This window comes from Lipophrys pholis, assembly GCF_963383615.2.
Source record: "Lipophrys pholis genome assembly, chromosome: 15".
NCBI lineage: Eukaryota > Metazoa > Chordata > Actinopteri > Blenniiformes > Blenniidae > Lipophrys > Lipophrys pholis.
Genome location: NC_137642.1, coordinates 22,072,294 through 22,090,090, shown reverse-complemented (window position 1 = coordinate 22,090,090; position 17,797 = coordinate 22,072,294). Strand labels below are relative to the sequence as shown.

Here is a 17,797-nt window from a genome sequence, read left to right as displayed (position 1 = left end):
TTTATGGCATCAGGTTAAAACATTTGGACACACTGTCTCTTGTCCCTGTCGGAAATAATTATGCTGAATCAGTGAGGAAGTCTGTTTTGGCTGAAACTAGCCATGTGCTGTCTATTAGCCTGACTAATGTCCCCCCCTGCACGTGCTGCAGTACTGCAGTATTCTGCAGTGATTGGCCCATTCGCACTGTGTCGCCTCAGCCTGGCTGCAGCTTTCAAAAATAACCACTTGCAACATGATTCACACAGAAGGGAATCTGCAGAGGCTCACTTTTTGAGTGTGTGTGCATGTGGGATACACAGATGAGGAGGAAGAGGCTAGGAGAACAGAGGCTCCGAAGACCGACAGAGCGACAGACAGGGGTGAGTCCAGTTTAGCGTCGGCCAGCTGCATTTACAGAATAGCTTTCTATCAGATGTGGACAGGGTGCAGCAGAGCAGGAGAGGGATAAGACACATGCAGTATATTTATTGAGGGATTGTTTTAGAGAAAAGAGAGACAACCACACATCCCGGGAGGCATCTGCATCTCTCTGCGCAGCGAAAATTTTTAAGCTCTACGCTGCAGCTCCTTAAATGTGCAGGAAGTGAGGAGGATCCTCAAACACCACGGTGCTGCTTAAAAAAATCCAAGCTCTTAGTAAGAGAGAGGACAGGCACGCACAGGTGCTGAGAGAGCGAGAGAGCGAGAGAGAGAGAGAGAGAGAGAGAGAGAGAGAGAGAGAGAGAGAGAGAGAGAGAGAGAGAGCGAGAGACAGAGAGAGAGAGAGAGACAGAGAGACAGAGAGAGAGAGAAGCAGGGGGAGGCGTAGGAGGAGACTGGCTTGCTTCAGAGGGGAATAGGAGCCGGAGAGCAATTCCAAAACAGCTGTCCGGCAGACGTCCCAATCGACAGAAGTGCTGTGCCCCGAGGCTGAGACAGGAGGCAGGGCAGTGTCAACAAGCCACAGGAGCAACACAGCAACCACTGAGCACACACAATTATACAGACACATCAATCCGGAGGCTGCAGCATTCAGGAGGACACCAGTGACTACCTGGGAAGAATCCCGATCTCTCCCATCCGAGGTGAGTCAGACCGTGAACATGCTCGATGATAATGATGCAAGAGATATCCAGGTCATTTAACTGCACAGGTCTTTTCATCAGTCTTAGAATGAGACACTGCATGATTAGAAACAGTGAATGCATGCATGGTAAGTTAAGCGGTCTGGCTCTCCGACACGAGCTGAGAAACATGATATTCTCCCAGCTTTTCCTCGGGAGTCATTTTTAGTCCAGGCTGCATGTTTGGGGCTTATTCTTTTTGAAATGCAGAGCTGTGATTGAGTCTTTTTTTCTCAATTGAAGCCGATTTTTGTGAAGAACTTTTTGTTTTGCCGGCGCGTGTTGATATTTTCTTCATGTTTCTTACCCTTTGATTCGGCTTCCTGCTCCTGCTCAACTCTGCCAAGGATAACTTTGGCAAGTGCCGGCAATGCTTGCGGGGTGGCACAAGGGAAGCAAGAGAGAAAGACAGAACAAAATACTCCACCCTGCTATTCACCCCGATCCCAGAACCACCACCAGGCCCCTCGAAAGTAATGCCTTTTGCCTATAATTGAGGTTCTTTTTATGTAGCAAACAGCTCAATCTATTCTGTAAGGCTACCATTACCCTCTGTGGTTTGCTTTTTATGACATCCCTGAATAAGGGTCTTTTTGTGATTCAAAGAAGTCAAGGCCGTGATGAGATGTCAGAGGCTTATTTGTGGATATTAAACTCTGTAGAAGTTGCGTAGAGACAATAGGGGAGATTGGCTTTTGTCGCCCACATCCTGATGATGTTACACTGACCACGACGACAGCACAAGTTCAGAATAGCCTGCTATTTTTCAACAGCACTGATGTGAAATGTCTCCTCAGTAATCCCATCACGAGAGGAATATTTTGGGGGATGCACGGTTTCCATTTTAAAAGAGGCAGGAAGTCATATAAAGTTCATATTTTGAACAGCTGCTCATCGAGCTTTGCAGCAGTCGAACTGTACAGCGTCATCGAACTGTGGCATCTATTTAGGCTACCAGAGGATTTCACTCCCTCTCAGGAGATTCTGACCCACTTTTATCACACGTGACTTTGAGGTGTCCAGAAATACCCAGACGGATCACGGGCCATTAGTTTAATTACCAGATACCAACCCCATATTTATCTGCTCCCACCCTCAAACTTTCATCACCTCGGTCCCTCTGCTCTCCTCTTGTTGGTATCTAACCCTCCGGGCAGCAATGGACCAATGAGGCAAAGCTCCACTTTAAAAGAGGCTGGAGCGGCTCCAGACTGCTTCATGCCCAGACTGATAGCCGTCGCTGACCCGATGACACAGTGGTTTTTTTACCCTGCAGCTCCCATTATGACTGGTTGGCTGCTCAGTGCAGGCAATTTTGAGAGGATGGTGCCATCAGATCCCCACTTCCCCTGAGGTGTAAGTGAAACCGAAGATCGCAGTCTGCACTGGGCTGGGACCTCTCAATGCTTGTTAGGCTTCTTCTTATTGGAGCTTGCCTTGGCTATGAGGTATGCTCAAATACACCTGCTTGACTATTAACAGCCTGCAGAGAAACAAGAGGATTCATTGGGTCAGCAGGCTCTGGGGGTCCATCCTGGGATATACTGAGCTGTAGTAATTGATGAATGTCCCTATGAGCCAACATAAGCTAAATAAACATTGCTGCGACTCAAAAGATCCTCATACTTTCCAATCAATACTCATTCACCCAGCCCTTCATTAAATTAACTGTCATACACAACATGGAATCAGTAGAGACTTGAAAGCCTGACATGAGGATATTGTTACCCTTCGAACTTGGCCGGTGGCCTCTGGAATTCCATTCATGTTTGCCACAAAAACCAAGCCAAGCTCCAGCTGGATGGCTGACGTGAAGGTCAAAACTTCAAGCTTTCACCGTACCAGCTGACTTCTCATGGGCCACAAATGTTGACCTTGGGTAGGATGCACAGCAGATGTCTCCTTAGAGGGCTGCAAGAGTTCGATTGCGCTGCTGCAGGGAAAAATGTCGGCCCATGTTATTGATTCCATCCAACATTATCATCCATTGTAATGCATGAGCTGAGTGTTTTCCATGCCACAGGAGGGGGGTGGGGGGTCCAAAAGCACTGATTATTGGGCCAATTTCATCAGATTGGACCAATAATCAATGCTCCAGAGAAATTCTTGGAGCCATCCGTTACAACTCTGGCCTTCTATTCTCAAGAATAGCAACACAAAAAAGAAAGACTGCTCGACACTGAGCCCACAGAAGAAGCAGCTCTTGGCTTGATTCATTTCGTATTCAAGCCTGTTTCCCCACTGCAGTGAGCATCGGCTGTCAAGGTCAGAAAGGACTGAGGAGTGCCGGCAATAGGGAAAAGAAATGCTCCGAAAAAGAAAAAGAAAATCAACTGTGATGAAGACAAATGCAAAAAAAAAACTTTCTAACATACTCTGCTGTGGTTCTCACCCGCACTCCCTTCACTGCTTCATGATTAGCAAGCAAACCCTCTTCTTACTCACCTCACACATGGTGTGCATTCAAATCTGCGATCTCAGTCACCTCGCACAAACACTCACTCACACACCCGCTTTCATACAGACAAGTACCCTTGGAGAGCAGCATTGTCGTTCAACACACTCACACATGTTCTGCATCCCCCCAGTATTTGTCATCCCTAAATATAGCTCCATTGTGCTTGTTGGCTGACAGGTTTATTTGTGTTGCAGTGGTATCCCTGCAAGTGAGACAATTTTGACTTGCTATGGTATGAAAGCACAACATGTAAGATTTGTGTGTTTTGTAATCCAGAGTCACTACAACATCCAGTTTGATTTTAGTGGTTTGGTCTGTCCTGTTTTCAAACATATTACTTCTTTTGTTATTTTACTGAATACAGACTGAACGCCATTGTGACTCACTACACCAACTTGTGGCCCACAGTGGTATTACAATTGTGCACTGACTTAGCTTTGCTAAATTTAGCAGTTGTTGCTTTGAGATGTGCCATAACATATCTTCACTTTTTGTTGATTATTTTCTAATGAGCTGAAAATGCAGCCTATGTTACCTTTTATTATGGTTTTAGCCCTCAAACTGGTTTATGGCTTCAACTATGCATCAAGTGGAGAGTCTCTCTGGCTCCACACTAATGTGCCTGTTGAATAAACATAGTCTGCTTAAGCGTCTCTGATAAGGCCAATGCAGTGTGCCTCTGTGAGTCTGTACGGTTGCAGCAGGAATGTGGATGTTTTCCCAATGAAACCCTTTCTCTTTTTTCGGGTGGACTTGACCGCCCAGACACTTTGGTTCAGTGGCGCGCTCTGTCAGACGGTCACTGCTGACAGATCTCCCATAAGTAAATATGTCTATAAATGGGCAAGCTCTCTTCTTACTGCTGCTCGCCCCTCCATTCCGCACGTGCATGTGGACACATGCACACTCACACACACATACACACACACACATACACACACACAAACACCCCCCCCCTTTAACTCTGTTGCTAAGTCATTTCAAATGGCTCTCACCCTTTTTAACAGAACGTGCTATATGTGAAGCTGGCTGCCAGCACGGTGACATTCTCAGTTGGCTTTGTAATGGAAAAATGTATAGAAAGCAGAATTGAATCAGGCACCTTTTTATCACATCCCTTCATAATATTTACTTCTCCCTATACATTGTGCAGCCCTGCCGGCATCTCAACGCTGATCAAAGCTGCACCTGAACCTCGACTCATCAAAGCCAAATCAAATCACAATCTGCACCACCTTCTTTCTTAAGATCCACTTTCCCCAAAATCCCTTGCTCTATCTCGCTCGTACAATCCCTCTCTAAACCCCGTTAAGGCCCCCCCTCTCCTTCCCTCTTTCTCCCAATCTGGCCCATGTCTTTCTATCTCTGAGCCTGTCTGACCAGTAGCTCGTTGCTAAAACAGGCTGCATCACTCTGATCCTCCTAAAGTCCCCCCTTTGCTTCTCCTCTCCCAATCTGCAGTCCAGCTGTTCCACATTAGCACATCCAGAGTTATAGAGGCCAAAGGAGGCTCATGTGTAGAAATGTGAATAGGGCAGTGAAAAAGCCCTCAGAAGCAAGCTTCATTCTCTAGTGTTCTGGCTTCTGAGCTTGCCAGATGCAAAAGGAGGATGAGAAAGAGTTTTTTTTTTTTCCATGAGTTTATTTCTGGGATTTGTGTGCATTGCCAGATTTATTTTTAATAATGACAAAGCTGCAGTGTTTTCTTTTTTTTAAATGACAGACAGAGATGACAGAAGTTTATCACTGCTGAGTTGGTGTTTTGAATAAATGCTGATCTCTTCTGTATTTGTCTCTGATTGCAGGAAAAGTGCCCATTTGACCTTTCTCAATCACCGGACATCAACGGCCCCACTCCGAAAGCCTTTTCTGGATCAATGCTGCGATTATTTTTGGAGTCCTTCATGAGTTGCATGTCTCTGAGAATGTAATTTGAGCTCCTTCCCTGGGGCACTGTAACATCCACGTCTGACAAAGCATTTCCAACCGTTTCACCCCAAATAACTGAGATCTCCTCCGCAAGAAGCAGCCATGCCAGCCAAAGCACCCATATATCTGAAACCCAACAACAGTAAGAAGGGGAAGAAATGTCGCCTGAGGGATATCTTGTCCCCCGATATGATCAGTCCACCACTGGGGGACTTTCGTCACACCATCCACATTGGCAGGGGAGGAGAGAGAGATGCCTTTGGTGACATGTCCTTCCTTCAGGGGAAGTATGAGCTTCTTCCAGGAAAAGTAGATGTTCATCCTCAGTATGCCGTGCAGGGCGAGTTTCTGCGAGCAAACAGTACAGGTGATGCTTCCTTCTCTGAAACTCCCTCTCCAGTACTCAAGAACGCAATTTCCCTCCCAACTATCGGCGGCTGCCAGGCCCTCACCCTTCCGTTAATCTCTTCCTCTGTGTTAACCATGCCACCAGAGCCACTGGAGGATATCATGGGCCCCACAACTGTCATAAAGCCTGACAGCATAGAGGAGGTAGAGATCCTGCAGATGGATGCTCTGTTGCGCACCATGGACGTCTTCAGCAGCGAGTCCACGTCTCCTTCTCCTGCAGATATACAGTCAAAACCAGATGTCCTACTGGACTTGCTGGAAAACACAGACAAACCCAATTCCAAGGCGTCGAAGGCCGTGGCCAAAGCCAACAAATTAAACAAAAGCGAGAGCAGATTTGACAAGCCATCCTCCTATTACATCAACGGTCGCAGCAAAAGCACCTACAAAGCAAATGGAAGCCTGAACAGCACCACCAGCAGCGACAGCTTCGACAGCTTTAAAGGGGACTTCCAGGGAAAGATCTGCAATGGCAGCGGGAGCCTCAATGGCAACTCTAACTGCAATGGATATGGACACTTTAACAATGAAATTTCACTGGGCTTTAAGCAGGAGCTTTCCAAGTGCAATGGGGAGTGGGTGGACAGAGACAGCGGCGTGGAGGAGGGCCGCATCTGTGATTTTGAGTTTGAGTTTTCCAAAGAAAAGAGCACGTCGCATGATTCCCTCGCCCAGATCACAGGGTCCTTCCTCTCCCTCGAACTCGATCTTGGCCCATCCATCTTGGATGACGTGCTCAACATAATGGATAAACCCGCAGCGAAGAGCAGGCCTTGAGCTGCATTGGGGGACCCCAAGAGGAGAAAGGGAATTATTATAATATGGCCATAAGGGGAGAGAAAGACTCTCAAAGCAATCAAGATGGTGTCTGGATATATCATTGAGATGAAAATCAGCTGCGATAGAAAGAGCTGCTTATGTTTTTATTGTCAAAACATTTAACTATATTAGCTTCTATGGAGTGTTTATTCATCTTTGACTTCTTTCTTTTGTTTGCCATGCCAGCAGCGTGTTTAAGATGCATGTGCGTTTGAGTGAAAGCTAAAACACAGCGATGTGCCTTTGAGTTTCAATTACTATAAAAATGCTACATGATAGATAGGTGTTCTTATGTTAACTTCCACCAGTAAAAACAAGATAACTGAGGCTCTGGTTTTCTTGGGTTTTGTTGTTTTTTAGGTTTCTTTTTTACACATTCTTCATCGGACTCTCTTTCATTGTATGACTATAAGCGTGTTTATTGAAGCACTGTTGTCACAATTCACTTGCAAGATTTCAAACAAGAGAACACTATGCATATTTAAGTTTTTGAATGTAACACAAATAAATGCATTTCTTTTTTCCTACTCTGCCTTTTATTTATCTATTCATCGTTTAGTTTTTTTGCAGTGAGCACGGACTCAAACCAGGACTCTGAGTTGAGTCCCAGAACAGTTATGTGACAGAACTCATGAGCAATGCGGCGAAGCGTGTGAAAAACTCGCATGAAGACAATTATACTATGTGCGTTACATTCTCGCTTTATTCATTTGTATAACTGGCAAATTTGATTTGCCTCTTGAGCACGCTTGTATCATGCTGTGCTGTAACTTTTGCTCACATGGGAGACACGACGCCAATAAGAACAGTCTACTGTTGGAGGAATTCACAAGAATGTGGCAGTCAAGTGCAACTGCGTAAGTAGAGGACCCTTCCTGTTGCTCCAACATTTCCTTGTTTTGTTGAATGGTTGAGATCAGCAGTTCCCCTCCTGGGGTCTAAGACGTCTTTGTTGGGGCGCCAGGGATCACATGGGTGTCGAGAGATTATGCTCATGCTGAGGATGTATAAATAATAGTTTCACAAATCAATGAAAAGGATCATAGGTGCATTAAAGAAAGGTCTTGTGTATGTCCTTCGTTATTATGAGAGTGGAATGAAGACACCATACAGAGTTTTATAAATGGAAATGATGCATCCATGGATTATATGAGATCTTAAGAATGCTCCAAGTAATATGTATTTAATGATGAAACAATTTTCCACTGGTGTAAAATCACTTCAACACTGTTTACAAGAAACTTAAAATGCAGATGCAAAAAAAAAAAAAAAAACAACCCAGAGAGAGGAACAGATTGACAGAGAGCAAGAGACAAAGTGGATTTATTTTCTTGCCTTTGACATTCCTTACATTCTGCCTCCCTGCCCTGCTGTGGGAGCATCGGTGGGTCTTCATCTGCCCAACCAGGCGCCTGCTCCATTTGTTTGCGTGTGGACGGGACAAGTAGAGGAGGGGTCTTTGAAATTCCTCACATTCCAGCCATTGAGCGCAAGTGTCCAGGGCCAGACATAAATCAGCTGTTTCGAGCGAGGAAGAAGGGCTCTGGACTGAAGCTACGCTATCCATCAGCGAGAATGTGTAGAGGGATGAGGCTGTAAGACACAAGCTTACAGCCTACACGCAAACTTTGTTCTGTGCTTTCTGTCCGGTTCCAAAAAAAGATGTGTTGACCCAGCAGTGCTGAAGCAACAGCTTGTAAGAACAGTGATTATCCACATATGCAGCCCTCTTGAACTCAGCCACCCTAAAGCAGTCCCCCTCCCCACCACAAAGCCAGATCCCCTGTCCCCACGGGCCTTCCAACGCAGACATGAAGGATAAGTCATAACAAGACCCAACAGAGGCCTCGGGCAAGCTTAACCCATGTGTCACGGAGTCACGCTTGTTTAGACAAAATCGCTCCAACTCTGCTTATGTTGGGTAACTAATTTCATATGCAAATAATTATCTCAGGTCAACTGCATTACTGTCATGGGGCAGGCCGGTGTGACCGACCTCTCTAAAGCCCTCAGAATAACACAGAATGTCCAAAACCACAACCATGACCAGCCCGACTGAGACAGCTGAAGCCGCCATGAAACCAGATGTTAAAAAAGATGTGACCGATTCCCCATTAAACTAACCTAACTGGATTAACAGAATCAGAGTTGAATCATGAATAGTAAAATACTTTTTAAATGGCGATAATTACCCTGCTCATACTTTATCACTGATCTGATGATGGCCTTCATTTGTCATTCATGAACTCTGAGCAAACTCCCTTTGATTTGCAAAAAATAACCACAGCAATGTATTGCATTGTGTAAGACATTACTAATATTTCTCTGTAGATCCCAATGCTTTTTGACACCAGGAAATACCAGTGTTTTACATAATCCAAACTAAATACTCGGCACATTGAACATTGTTCACTAATGTGAGTTCACAGCGTGATATACAGAACTGAGAAATGTGTCTTCTGTTTTTGAGACAAATCAGTTTTTTTCCCTTCAATTTGTAAAGGTTATACTGAAGTTGACCTTTTATTATTCCAGAGATGGAAAATCACATCGTCGGTATCCAAACTGCAAAACTTGTTAAGAGTTCTTAAGTCTCTTGTCTTGTTTCTGGCTTTAGTTCTCAGGGGATCCTGAGAGCAGAGGAGAAGAAACCAGAGAGAAAAGGTGGAAAATGGGCCAGTAGACTGTTTCTCATTAGCCACTGGGCCAAAGTGGAAGTTTGACCTAAAGAAACCTTGATTCTAACCTCCTACCATATTCCATGTTAATGCCGCAGAGATGCCAAGCAAGCAATGCGATCAGGCAGCTCATTGTGGAACACCCACACACAAGAAACAATATTCCACTTGTTTTGCTACCGAGCTGTGGCTCAGTTTGACTTTTTATTGCTTTGGTTAAAAGTCTTGCGAGATATGATCAATGTAAAAATTGCTTTTGTATTATAAAGGTTTGCATAGATGTATTTTGTCAACCTAAAGTTGTGTTACTTTGAAGTAACAAATCGGTTACGTAACCAGAGGGAGGGAGGCAACATGGGAGTTTCCACTACCTGCTGCCTTGTAATTTCCCAACCAGCTGCTGCCTAGGCAAACACAGAGGACAAGGCTAATTGCTGAAAATCTGCCTCCTTGACTTCAAAGTTGCGGTTTTGTAGGAAGGTGAAAAGAACACACACACAATTTCAGGGCTCATAGGGTGCAAAGCTTCAATCAGACCACCACCCCCTGACAGTGGCTCTTCTGGGATTATTTTTAAACCTGATTCAACTTCTGAGTTTTTTTTTTTTTTTGAACAACCAGATTTGAACATAGTCAGGGTTGTTTGCTGATGGAGATGTGGGTGGGGGCTGTGCCACTGTGGTCCAACTTGTACCCATCTGCTGAATCATTTTTACTGCTTTAGATTTATTTAATCTAAAAAACAAAACAAAAAAATCTTCACTGTAAACTAAACAAAAAAATATTAAATAAATATATTTTAAAATTCAGGTAAAGCAGTTGGGCTTTTCTGTGTGGAGTTTCAAGGTGGTCAATCCATCCATTGGCACCAATTGAGGGTTCGGTGTCTTGCTCAAGGACACTGTGACATATGGACAGGGGGGAATGTGCGATGAAACCTAACCTTACATCTGAAATAATGACCAACAGAGCCAAGGTGAATAACAACTTCGTTTTAAAAATAGGTGAGTCAGCATCCAATTTATGTCACAAAACTACTGCCTTTAATGATTTACAGTAAAAGTGTATCATTTACTTAAAAATATTTTTAAAAATACTATTTAACGTACACGAGGGTAGGCTTGCAAAGTCAGCTGCAGCAGAAGAAAATGCCGCCGAAGGAAGAATAAACTGAAGAGGCACCAGTCCACCAAACCATCCCAAGACTGTGTGTAAACCCAAAGAGTTTATCGTCAGAGAAAATGAAACAATGGTAAAAATTGTGTCCTTCAAGACAAAGGTTGGGAACAACTGATATACAGCACCGTGATATCGAGACAACAAGCTCACTATGAATCAGGAGAGTTGTTGCATAAGTTTATTTCACTTGTTTAAACACAGGAGAATGTGATAAGAGTGTTAATGCGGGTCACCCGGCTGTCTACAATCTTTCTGAAGACACGTAAAAGCTTCAAAAATCAGAGTGAGGGTGTTAAAAAGTAGCATTTTGACAAATACAAAATACAAACATATCTCATAAGGTAAACTATCAAATACAGCAACACAAAGGCTGCTCCCTCTGCCGTTATGCTCTGAGGTAAATCGTTCAGGAGGAGCACACGATCCCGGGGATCTGGCTCGTGAGTTCCTTGGGTTAAGGTGAACCTGTCAGTTCACAGACGAAAAAGCTTTGGCTCAGAGGCCAGCGGTGCCAAAGAAAGCACAGCCCAAAACCCAGCATAAATTTTCCACCCTACCTCCACAGCAGAGCCGCATAAAGCGTACACTGTCTTTCGCACAGAGGTGTCGGTGTAGGAGCCCCCCCCCCATAGCCTGACTAGAGGCGGATGAGAGGGGAAATTTTAATAAGATGTTTCCCTTCTCGCCAGCTGTACATAGAGACAGCGGAGACGTGAGTGGGAGCATAAAGCTCCCTTGTCTTCCACCTACTGTGAACGTCCTCAAGCACTAAATGAGACCAAACAGACACATCGCTTCCCATCCAGCCAATAATCCAGGCAGGAGGAAATATGTGCGATATGAGCACAGCTTCTCCCAGAACTATGATTATTAAATATTTATTTTTCTTTCCAGAGAGATAGCCTCGATTGTTGATACAAACTGTACATGTTCCAGAACCTGAATGCCGTGACCATGATAGTGCGAGGCCTCTGCTGCAGACGTTTCTTGGGAACATTTACTTTGGGATGCTGAGCTCAGAGCTCAGAATCAACTGTTCTGCTGATTTAGCAGCGCAGAGCTGCAGCTCCTTTTCAAAAGACAACAACGGGAGTGAGAGAGAGAGCGCTTATTCTCAGGGGTAAACGATACGAGCCTGAGCCTGATGCAGTGCAGATACGACGGAGCTCGCCGAGAGTTTGTGTCTGTCAGGAGGAGGATGCCTCAGGTTCGCTGCGCTGTTGACTGTTGTTTGGCTGACAGTAACCATAGCGAGGTTAGTTAGTATCTTCAGCACGTGAGGGACGAGCCAAAAGGAGGGCAGTGGTGGAGAGGCGGGGGGACGGGGGGACGGGGGGGGGGGGGGGGGGGGGGGGGGGGGGTCGTCTCCTCGAGGCACCACAGTGACAAAACCCAGGCCCAGCTAATCAAGGTGCCACGCAAGTCCTGAGCAAAACAAGAGCTGAGCTCGTCCACACTTGATCTTACTGTATTTTGTTTTTTCTTTCTTTGTTCCATTTCACTGAGGACTATTCAGCTGTTCCTGAATAAGGGTGGGGTGGTACTCCCAAGTTGTTCAAATTAGATTTGCACAAAAAAAGACATGTTTTAGACTGCAGAGGAGAAACTGGCCATTGATTTTAATTTAATCTGCACGAGTAGCATCAATTTAATTTGCTTATTTAAGTAACTTAATAACTAGTACGGGTAGTTATTTGAGGACATATTCACTCTGTATGAAGAACTTTGTAGTAAAATAGGGTGTTGCTTTTGGAGGTGAATCAAAGGGATCAAATCAGATTACAAGTCATTTGAAGACACAATGTTGAGACTAGGAGCAGACCCTTTACCTCTTCTGTTTTCGTTTGACGCTAAATTTCTATTTCCAACACATTTCAGGGGTGGAATTCGACTCTGCTCCATCACAGTTGGTTGACAGAATTGGATACTTGTCAGATGAGGTGTATAATAGAAAAAAATATTTACAACCAGCAGAGTAAAAGTTTAAACTTGTGGTTTCCTGCCTTCATGGCTACTGACTTCTAAAAAGAATCAGTCACTTTATTGTTTTTAGTCAAGATGGTGAGATATAACGGATTTTATTTGTCCCTCTCACTTGGTTTGGCTTCAATAAAGTAAAACAACAAACAAACAATAAAACTCACCAAATATGGAGGAGGTAGAATGATTAAAACTGGCTGTTGTTCTTTGTCCTTATATAAATCTAACACCACCTTCTACCTTTTTATGGTGAGCCTGGACATTTACAGGTACTCTGAGGGTGATTTAAGTGTTGGTGACACATTTTCTGGTTTATTGTATTTGCACTGGATTTTCACAGGTAAATTTATCTTCAGTACTTTAGACAGCGGATCTTTCAATGTGTTTGCTATATGGTGATCCAGCAGCAGTCTGAGGCCTTGTTTACATTTCTAAGTGAAAATGAGGAACTCTCACTGCATTCTGGGTGTCTGTTTACATGACACCCAGAAAGCAGCGCTCAGAGCCACTGTAAATGCAACTTTTCTGAAACTCTGCTCAACATGTGCACAACGGCCATAATAGAGTTCTTCTACACATCCGCAAGTACAATAACAACAATGGCGGCTTCCAGCGTATCATGGCTCCCAGTCCATACTCTACTGGGACTTGGTAGTTTTATAATTGAGTCACAAGTAATAACAATCCAACTTGGTCGTCTCTCGATGTGAATGTCTGTGTACTCTCGTAATCTACACACACGTGTGGTTTCATCACAAAAAATAACCAACAGCACCAACTCATGGCCTGGCAGGCTAATTACATAGTTTTCAAGCTTTTATGCTGTTTTCGTGTAAGCGGACATCGTTTAAAAAATGTTGTATTGTAAACGTGAAACTTTTCTGAAATAAAAATGCAAAAATGATGCTTCTATTTGAAATGTTGGACAGTTCCTTCACGCCTTTAAATGGACTGTTTTCACCCTTGCACCATAGTTTAGTTGGTTTTGTGCCTTGCCTTGTCTTCACGTCTCGTATTTCCTGATGTTTCCTGATGTCTGGTGTAACTCGCCCTACTAGTCGTCAGTGTATTTATGCTCCGCCCTCATGTCCTCCTCTGATCGTTGTCTGGTGTGTTTCATCAAGCCTTGCCTGTTCACTGTGGCTATTGGTCCATGTCGTTCTGTGGTTTCCTGCTCATGTCCCCTGCATTCGGCTTCCACTTTAGATTTCCTGTGTTTTCTATTTGAATAACAATTGCTTTAATTGTATGAGGTGGTGTGTTTGGATGCTCTTTATGACATCTTAGGTGTTGTTAAAGTCACTTTTATGGACTCACTTTGTTTTAGTTTTACAATATTTCAATGTCAGTATATGTAAACACTAACATATACAATCTAAATAAATTTATATCCTTTGGAAAGTGTGAAACCGAGCAAAACGCCATGTTTTTCTTCCGTGTATTTCAATATATAGTTATATCAACTCTGAAATAAAATATTTACCCTCAGAAGAGTCCTGCGAAAATGTGTCATTTTCAAAAAAGTAATATGTTTTGTCATTAAATCCAATTTTCTGTTATAAAGTAATGATGATGAAAAAAACATTTTTTTTCAAAACGTGTGACTTTTCCTGAAAGCACTCAAGGATCACCATGTAGTCATGGCCTCTTCTTTTTAGTTCAGATTATAGAAACAAAATACATGTTTAACTTCACCGGTCAGTTCCAGACTGTTTTCGAGTCACATCACTTAACTGCCTTTGCACCTATTTATTTGACTTGTGTTGTGAGAACTGCTGGTGAAGTAACAGCCTCCAAAATCACACCACCCATCTCTCTTTAAACTGTAGTCGACTTCTTCCAATACAACACAGCTCAGACGATAACAATCGAATCATTTTAATAATCAAATGATATGAGCTAAAAACTGATCAAATGTCAATGAAAGGTAAAACAAAAATGTTGAAATGGTTTGAAGTCAGAGCCACTATCGTCTTATTATAAAACTCAACATTCGACTTGATGTTCAACGTTTAATTCCTTTGAGGTATTGTGACACTGTCATACTTTTGACTCTCTAACATATATATTTAAACAAACTTACTTCTTTGTCTATAATGTTATCAGGAGATATATTGTACAAGTCTTTCTCTTGGACACTACATAATATTTACTACTGTATGAGGTTGAGCTGCAGGCACTGATATTAACTTTGTTCTTGTCGGCTTAATGAGAAATACTGCGAGAGCGCTCTGACTGATCAGACTGAGGACAAAGTACATGCTCACAATTTCAACATGTGTAAATCACAGTAGCACCACAGGCAGACTGTGATTTAATTCAGATTTTTTAATTGTTTTTATTATTCACATTTGCTTCCAGCATGAAAAGACTGAGCTGAGGCTGCAAAGTGTTTTGCTCCACGTTTCTCAGCTCTCCTTGTATGGGAGCACGAGGAAAACCAAAGACAGCGATCATGCACGTCTTTCTAAGATCACCCGTGCCGATATTGTGTTTCTTTTTAAATGGCATGCCCTTAACCCAGGGCAGCAACTGTCCATTCTGGGGCTCTCCTCTGGAGTCTATATTCGCCCCGGGGAGGTATTTATATGTTTGCTCTTTGATGCATTTCCTCCAGACGGCGCTGTGAGAATTCCTTTAATGCCATGCAGAGGGAAGAGGGAAGGGTGTGGATGGGGCAGGGTCTTGGGGGAATTTCCCCCTATAGCCCTTATAGAAGTGGGGTGACATCACTGACCATCCTGTTTTGTGGCTGGTCAGCAGTGTCTGTCGGCTCGATGACTGGGCTGCTGTGTGTCTCCTTCTGGGATCCGACAATCAGGCCGGGTCACTGAGTTGGCCTACGGATGTTTACCAGGGGCCCTCATGGCACTGCTAATAATAATTTAGAAGTTGTTTATCAGATTTAAATATATTTTTCTGGTGATGGATGTTTTATTAATAATGACGCTGGGTTTGTTCTAGTCGAATCATTTACAAGTGTTTAATGATGATTTCCTCTCTATATTCAAGTGTTTGGTGAATCAGCTTTGCATTGCAACGCCAGACCTCCTCACCCACCTGATGAAATGGCCCAGCAACGTCTTGGACGCAACGAAAATAGTTTAGAGAAAAATACATGACACTGTGTCGGTATTCAGACTGATGAAGTGGTAAACGTGTCGCCATCCCCAGCAGGCAGTGGAGATTACAATTGGATCAAAGGCAATAGTGTAACCCTGTTTATGATCCGATTGGAGTTCATGTAAATGTCACGTTGGATTGCTTTGCTCTGCAGGAGCTTTGTGCACATGTCATGTAATTCATCACATTACATCTAATGCAAAGTGTTTAAAAAAAAAAAAAGAAGAAGATTGGAACAGTAAAGCAAAACTGGTGGACGCAGGAGAAAACGACTGCTATGTCAAAAAAAAAAAAAGCCTGATCAAGGAGACTGTTTCTTTGGTGTTGCAGCAGCATTAAACTTGATTCGTAAATAATACTTTGAAACTGGCTTGTAGGTAAATCTGTTGTGGGATCATAGTGCAAAGTATTTTGGGATCGATCCATTAACAGAATCAAATGCTATTCTTCAAGCAAATGAACCAGCACATCAATCTAATCTACTTTATTCAGTGTTCGTGTAAATACAGCAGCCTGATCTCTCACTTAGAAAAAGTATTCGAAAAGAGTGAAACTGTAAATGCAGCTAATGTAGTGTCGGAATATGATTAATTAAAAAATGACAAAAGTGATATGTGTCTTCTTCTGGGGTTTTGAGTAAAGTTAACTTTGAGTCTCTGCTCTTGCTTGAGAACCAGATAAAAGATTATATGTCTTACCTGTCTATCAAATTCAAATATTATCCCACTGAAATGAAAATCTCCTCACCAGATTCCCCACAGGCTGAGGATCAGCAAACCAGCAAGGACTTCACTCGTCTGTCATCAAACAATGGGCTGACGTTTCCCTGAATATCTCATCCATTTTCTTAGGACATTCACATTTAGTGGACCGACTCCTGCTCTGTTTTAGTCCAGCCAAAAACATAAAGACTGAATTTTCTAAAATGTTGAATGGTTGCTATGAAATTTACGTCCTTCAGGTGCTTCGACTGCGAGCAGACTTTGGATTTATAGGATATTACATTCAGGTCAACATGGTGCTTTGACCTCTCTGAGGACTGCTGTAAAGCTCACAATTTCTCTAAAAGCAAATCCACTGCGTTGCCAGAAAATGGACTTGGCCTTAAAAAGTTGGCCTCCTGTTTACTGTCTCTTGTTCTGCTGAATTCCTGAATGTCTTATTTCCTCAAGAAGAAGGATTCACCGCTGAGCCGTCCAAGACTGTCGGGCAGTTCAGGGAATATTTCGGAAATTCTTTTATATATTTCAGATATAGTTCTTACATCAAGCATTTAATATGAGGGGAGTTACATGGTTGTAGAAATGGAGTGTGTGAAACCACAGAGCGTGCAGGTTCAGGTCAGTTTGGCCTGCAGTTCTCCAAATTCTGCCTTTTAAGGTAAGACCCCACTCTGTTTCTCCTTATCCCCAAGCGAGGCTGGCCCGTCTATCTCTCTCTCTCCCCCACCGGGGGCTCACGGGTGCCCCAGAGACTCTTTTTATAAGTTGTCACCGGCCGGTCATGCGATCACATCTGCAAAAAGTTTCCAAGCAGGTTCCTCTCCTTCGACCCTAAAAAAGCAGCGGCAGCTGGTGGCCATTCGTTTTATGCTTTGTTTGGAGGAGCTTTTACACTTCAGGTTTGCACAGTTAAATTACAGCTGGGTCTCTAAAGTAGAACAACATGCAGTGGGCAGGGAGGGATGTCTAAACCCGAAAAAGAGACCGCGCTATGAATGAGTGCTGATGACCGCGGTGCTGCGACCTCTGTCCTCCTCTCAAGAGCCGCATTGTGCTTCCACCTGAAACACACCACGCTCCGTCTGCGAAATGCATTTCATCTCCATCTGACACCACGGGGAGCAAAGCAATATAACAGCTTATGCTTCAGCCTCTTTCACTGGATTGTCAATCATGTGTGATGACTGGCTCCCCACATAACCCCAGTCAACTTTCAAAATGTCTTGGACAGACTCCCAGTATGCATCAGGAGTTAAAAAAAAAAAAGGGTGGGACAATACAATGAGAGTCAATGTCTGAATCTTTTCTCAAAGGGTGACTCGATAACTCAATGTGTGTCACATTTTCTACAAGCAGTTCTTTATATAGGAAACACAGCTTTATATCTCTCCC

At 43.5% G+C, this 17,797-nt stretch overlaps 1 protein-coding gene across 2 annotated transcripts; it reads left to right on the top strand.

Annotated features, from left to right (window-relative positions):
* Positions 1-296: 296 nt before the first annotated feature.
* Positions 297-7,249, top strand: cdc42ep3 (CDC42 effector protein (Rho GTPase binding) 3). 2 transcript variants are annotated; one of them, XM_080481423.1, is made up of 3 exons: positions 767-1,067; positions 1,454-1,579; positions 5,370-7,249. In XM_080481423.1, exon 3 carries the CDS (start codon positions 5,596-5,598, stop codon positions 6,679-6,681), a length of 1,086 nt encoding a protein of 361 aa, XP_080337549.1. In that variant the 5' UTR covers positions 767-1,067; positions 1,454-1,579; positions 5,370-5,595; the 3' UTR covers positions 6,682-7,249. The 2 variants fall into 2 exon arrangements, with proteins under 2 accessions (XP_080337548.1, XP_080337549.1); XM_080481422.1 differs by lacking the exon at positions 1,454-1,579 and having other exon boundaries at positions 297-1,067.
* Positions 7,250-17,797: the final 10,548 nt, after the last annotated feature.

What these genes read in the sequence shown, in the direction of transcription:
- cdc42ep3 (XM_080481422.1), top strand. Translation starts at nt 5,596, where the DNA reads ATGCCAGCCAAAGCACCCATATATCTGAAACCCAACAACAGTAAGAAG.